At 44.2% G+C, this 6,000-nt stretch overlaps 1 protein-coding gene across 5 annotated transcripts in view; it reads right to left on the minus strand.

The window, feature by feature from the left end:
* Positions 1-5,533, minus strand: part of RASAL2 (RAS protein activator like 2) — a 381,568-nt gene extending 376,035 nt beyond the window's left edge. For all 5 annotated transcript variants that reach the window (XM_060091210.1, XM_060091208.1, XM_060091209.1 and 2 more), the window contains exon 1: positions 4,616-5,533. In XM_060091210.1, the coding sequence (XP_059947193.1) occupies positions 4,616-4,817 (202 nt within the window). In that variant the 5' untranslated portion in view covers positions 4,818-5,533. The remainder of the gene's footprint in view (positions 1-4,615) is intronic.
* Positions 5,534-6,000: the final 467 nt, after the last annotated feature.

Genomic DNA, 6,000 nt, shown 5'->3' on the forward strand with positions numbered 1-6,000 from the left:
AAAGCCCACGTGCAGTAACGAAGACCCAATGCAGCCAAAAATAAAATTAATTAATTAATTTAAAAAATAATAAGTATTACGGGGTTTCCCTGGTGGCGCAGTGGTTGAGAGTCTGCCTGCCGATGCAGGGGACACGGGTTCGTGCCCCGGTCCGGGAGGATCCCACATGCCGCGGAGCGGCTGGGCCCGCGAGCCATGGCCACTGGGCCTGCGTGTCCGGAGCCTGTGCTCCGCAACGGGAGAGGCCACAGCAGTGAGAGGCTCGTGTACAGCAAATAATAATAATAATAATAATAATAATAATAATAATAAGTATTTTTTTAAAAAAAGAATGAGTTGCTAAGAATATTCAAAGTGAATTATGCTAAGAACATTCTGTATAAGGCCAGTGAGTTAGTCATAACTAATTCATACTGGACCACAATAAAATAACTTCCTGGACTGGTTACTGGTTGCAACATTTTAAGTAAACATAGAAACATGTTCTCTAAAAATGCAATAAAATATACTTCTTTAATTAAATCATCCTTTGTTTTAATTTATGAAGTATAAGCAATATTACTTACTACAACCAGATAAGACTTCTGCCCCCATCAACTCATAACCAGTTCATGAGAAGTTCTTACCAAATTCGCATTGCCATATTTCTAGAATTATATTATATTTGATGCAGTATGATTAATTCCCTTTTTCTTCTGCTTGCTGAAATAGTACAAGCCTTTAGAAATTTTCCAGGAGGTCCCTATCAATCATTAATAAACAATGAGCTATATATTAGCTTAATGGTAGGCAATAATGTTGATACTATTTTATTAACTGAATATTTCAGATAAGTCCTGCCCATACTATTAAAATTAAAAACAATATGGTTTCTTGGTGATCACTTCATCATGAGAACTATATTTCCCCTCTACCTATTTAAAAGCACATCTGTGCATACACCTGCAGATCTGTTGTACTGATGAGTGCAGAGCTCCAATGCGGGCACTGCTGGAGATTGGTATCTTTAATTTCCCCCAAATAGTGCCCTTCACTCACCATCCATTCATGGTAAAGTAGTTAATTTTAACGTCCTCATTGTTTACCAGAAAGCAGAGACAGTGAGGCTGGCTTTGCCGCTCCCGTTTCCTTTTGCTGGGCTGCTGAGCTTTTTCAGCCAATTGACTTCACTTTGAGGCTATAAATATCTGAAAAATGTTCTGCATTTGATGCTCTTGGATTCTGCATCCATATTTAGCTGTTTGTGGCAGGCCTTTGTTTAAGCTACTCTACCACCCATACAGTCAGTCAGGTTGAGATCTGGATGGTCAAAGGACAGATAGATCAACATTCAGCACATACTGACTTACCATGGGGGAGGTATCGATCTGCTAGACACTGTGACAATGAAGGGAGTGGCAAGATAGGAATACAGAGATAAACAAGACAGATTCCCTGGTGTCAAAAATATTATAGTCTTGACAGGCATGGGCACAACTTATAATAATATTGGAATAAAACATACAACTAAAAGAAAATGAAGAATAGCACAGCATAACTATTTTCTCTTGGCTGTGTCTCAAAAATGTGCATTTGTTTGTGTTCTAAATATAGGTCTACAAATTATAAAGCTCTGGACATATTCCAAAAAGTTTGCAATCATGACAATACACAAAACTCTGAATATAGGTATAATCCACCAAAGAGCCAGACCTATCAGTAGCAAACTCAAAACAGTGCCCAGTCTTCAAATTTTGTGAGGCAAACTAATAAAATATTGTTTCCAAAAGTTTCTGTAAGTAAATAAATAAAATAAAAGTTTCGATTAAGATATTTGGGGAGAGGGGTTACTTCTATTCTTCTTGTTTGTTTGCATACTTATTTCAAACCTTAAGTATATTGAAGAGGATATAAACCATAGCCAGAAGCCAGGAGCACTTAATACAGCTCCTTACTTTGCATCTTATCTTTAAAACCCACAGGTCTATTCTAGGTTAGGTCTCAAAACTGAATGAGCTAGATCTGAGATCCCCATTCCCACCTTCCTATCTTGTGAAAACATTCCAAACAAATATACATCTGCCCTCAACATTCCTTTTTTCAAAACTCAGTTCATTGACCTTTTGATAAAAGTGCTCCCCAGAATCCTGATAGTCATGATTTAAATGTATTAAAGGCTTGCTTGAAGCCTGGCCCCAAGAGTCAGGGTGGATTTGGGAGGCAAAGTTGTAGGTTAAATAATAGGGTAGGCCATAGAATCAGAAAACTCAAACTAAAATGTACCATAGATACAATTACTCTAGATTCTGCATTTTATGTAGAAACCTAGACCCACGGACTTAAAATTACTTGCCCAAAGTTAAACAACAATTTGTGGCAAGGCCAGAATGAAAACCCAGGTTCTCAGCCCCCAGTTGCATGCTCTAGACTAGTTTCTGGATTTCTTTAAAAAACATTTGAGTACACTCATCAAAGTCTCTTTCAATTGTGTAAAAGAACCTTGATGTTCCAAAACAATCAGGATTTTGAACACACAAAACAAATAAACAAGAAAACCAAAACGAACTGTTTTCCAAATTGATATTCTACATTCTATTTTTTTTACTTCAAAGCTTTTCAAAGAGCTATACAACAGGCAACTTAAAAACTAGCTAAGGACATAGAAGAGCCAAGAGTCATTCAGATAGTTTTGGAATATTTACATCAAACTAAAGACAATAAAGTAGTACCCAAGATGAGCTGCCTTAGAGGAAGGAAAGTAGCAGTACTAAACAGTAAATAAAAACTTCTGGTTAATTGATAGGGAAGACAAAAAAGTTACAATGCAGTAGAAAGTCTGAAAATTGGCTTTGAAATGCACACTATATATGTGTGTGTGAGAGAGAATATACATATATATTTAAGAATATACACACAAACCTAGCCTTAGGAATGGACTACAAAAACAAGCACATAGTTTTATGGGTTATATGCAAAGAAGGTAGTTAACACTAGGTCTAGAAAATCCAGACAGAATAGTTTGACACTAAAATACTGAATTGTCATATATACATATTCTTGCAGTAACAAGGCCTTATCTCTAACTTCATATAAAAAACAACATACAAAAGAAGTGTATAAGGACAGGAAGGATAGAATAGAAAAGTTGTAACCACAATATACTCTAATTCAAGCTCAATTTCAGATTCCCACCAACCTTTGTTATAATATAAACCATCGGCTAAGTAGGAACAGCAGGTGGGTGGAAAAATCAGGCACTAAAGTTTTTAATCTGCTGAGAATGAACTGGGTGACCTTGCATCATCTCCCACTTCTTTGCTTTAATTCTTTCAGTTAATTAAAATAACATCAAGAAACATTTATAAACATCCAGCAAAATACAATTAAGAATTGGTTATAAAAATTGATATATTTTTAGAACTACAAGGACCATTAAGAGATTATTTAATCTAATCCACTCATCTTACAGAAGAGGAATGAGACATCAAAAAAGTGACCTGCTCTGCTCCAAAGCACATAGCCATTTAGTGGAAGAACTGAGACAAAAATTCAGATCTCTGGACTCCCAGTTCTATGATCTTTCTCATGGTGATAGACTTTAAAGTCTTGAAATCAACTGAACTATCCAGGAAGACAACTTCAAAGTCACAGTCACTCTTGAATACTAAACACATACCCTGTTCAGGATGAAAACAAAAAACAAAAAAACATAATGTACTTTATCACTAACAGTATTAGATGCACATGACTGCAGGATAACATCTTAACATTGTGTTGATCTCAGGTGCTTCTAATTTGCCATCTTATACTCAGCCACATTACTAATGTCTTTTATAGTCCTGTGAGCTAAGTGATAAACACCTTGACGTTTCAATATTTTGGAAAGCCACAGCTCAGTCCTGAATGCCAGGCTATAAATCCTTGGGCTATGGGTTTTCAAAACCAGCATGGTTTTAATGCTGCCACAAGGCTCGCCCTAATAGAATCTCATCATTCAGTTTTAATTAAAGAGGTGGTTACTAGGAATGCAGAAAGGGAAAGTTTTAGTGTGTTCATCACTTTTTAACTTGCTGAGTAGCAAACCAGTCACTTTACAAAGAGCACCAGAAACAATAGTGCAATCCGAAACAATCCACACCCCTTGGACTAAATGCTTGCCTTTGGAGAGTGAGGTTCAGAAACAGGTTATAGAATTAGACTGTTCCCACCAAATAAACGCTTCTGATTTTTATTTTATTATCTTAACCTCTGCTAAGCTTTTTCATAATATCTTAGTTTCCAGCCTTGCCTCACTCCAGAGAAAGCAATGAAACGCCATTCATTTGATTTCACGGTGTGTTCTTGAAGATCAGCTGACACTTCCCTTGAAGTCACCACCTGAGAATTAAGTCTACACAGCCCAACTCCACCTTAAATTTACTGCAGGTACATGAAAAGGTCCAAAGACCATACTGAGTCACATCTCTCAAGTACTAGTCTGGAGAAACTTGTCAGAAATGCACCCCAGAACCAAAAGGGATGTGGGAAACGGACCCAGGATGGATGGGGACTGAGAACAGGACTGAGACCAGGGAATGAATTTCAGCCTGAGCAAAGATACGAAACATCAGCCTCTAAGACGGCCTTTGGTCCTTACCATACACCCGGACCCAGCTCTGTTGCTGGCACACGGACTCCAGAAGGATCCGATCCAACATGCCACCGGCCACGGCTCCACTGACCGGGACAACAGCGTCCAGCTCCTCCGGGGGGAGCGGCGAGTCGGACTCCAGTCCCGGGAACATCTCCGGCCAGGAGAGCGCCTCCGCGGCTCCTCCGGACGACAGGGAGAGCTCCATGGTGCCCCTGAGGGACGAGGCGGCGGCGGCGGCGGCGGGGCGGGCGGCGGCTCCGCGCCCTGCCTGCGGGAAGGGGAGGAGGAGAGCGCAGCTGCGGGGGCAAGGACCCGAGCGGCAGCCGGCTCGGACGCGGCTCACCTCCTTCCCCGCCGCCCACTGCCCGCGGCTCGGGCGCTGCTGCCCACCTGCAGCCAGCGGGCGGGACCCAGCCCGGGAGGCGGATCCAGCGTGGCCCCGGGTGGGGGTGGGTCCGGGCTCAGGTATGGGTCCCTCCCGGGAGGGGACGTGGAAGGACCCGGGAGGGGCGGCGCGCCCGCCCGCCCCCTCGGAGCCGCCTTTCTGTGCCCCAGCCGGCGTCACCCGCGGGCCGATCGGGCCGGGGCTGGGGGTGGAGTGGGGCCAGGCAGGGCTGGGCTGGGGGCGTCACCGCCAGGGGCCGCCCCCTTTGACCGGCTCCCGCCGCCGCCGCCGCCGCCTCAGGGGCTCCGAGTGTCCACTCCCTCACCCCTGGGTGGGGGGGCGAGGGGGGGCGGTGGCCCCGGGTTCTCGCCCGCCAGTCCTCGGCACCCACCCCAGGAATGAGCCGGCCCGCCCCTCTAACTCTCAGGCCAAGGCTCTCGCCGCTGCTCGGGGTCCGGCTCCGACTCCGCGGCGGATCCCACAAGCCCGGCAGCCGCGGTTGTGGCGGCGGCAGGCGGCATCCCAGGGTGATAGGCCGGAGTAATCGAAGGCCGAGAGCCAAGCCGCGTGTGCAGTAGAGTTAACGAAGCGGAGGAGGAACTGCCGCCGAAGGCAGGAAAAATCGGACCCCGAGTTATTCATCCAGCCAGTCCCGCCTACTTTCCAAATACCCTCTCCACCACCGCCCTGCAGTGCGTTTCCCGGTCTACCAGTCTTCCCAGCTGCTTCTTGAAGTGGAGCCGGCATGGAGAGGCGGGGTGGAAAAGGGGTGCGGGAAATTTAAAAAGAAAGGAAAAGAGCTTCCCTTTCCCCTTTTCCCACCCTTTTTCTTGTATGTATACGTTTATGTCTTTATTTATTTGGACCAACATTTCTTTCTCATTGGACGGAGAGATTGGAGATGCTGCTTTATTTTACAGTCACCCTAGGGGAAACGCTTCCTTCCTTCCCAGAGAGGAGAGTTGGCAGCGGGGTCTGGGATTATGAGATTGTGTGGGGACAG

Source organism: Mesoplodon densirostris, chromosome 2 (assembly GCF_025265405.1).
Source record: "Mesoplodon densirostris isolate mMesDen1 chromosome 2, mMesDen1 primary haplotype, whole genome shotgun sequence".
NCBI lineage: Eukaryota > Metazoa > Chordata > Mammalia > Artiodactyla > Ziphiidae > Mesoplodon > Mesoplodon densirostris.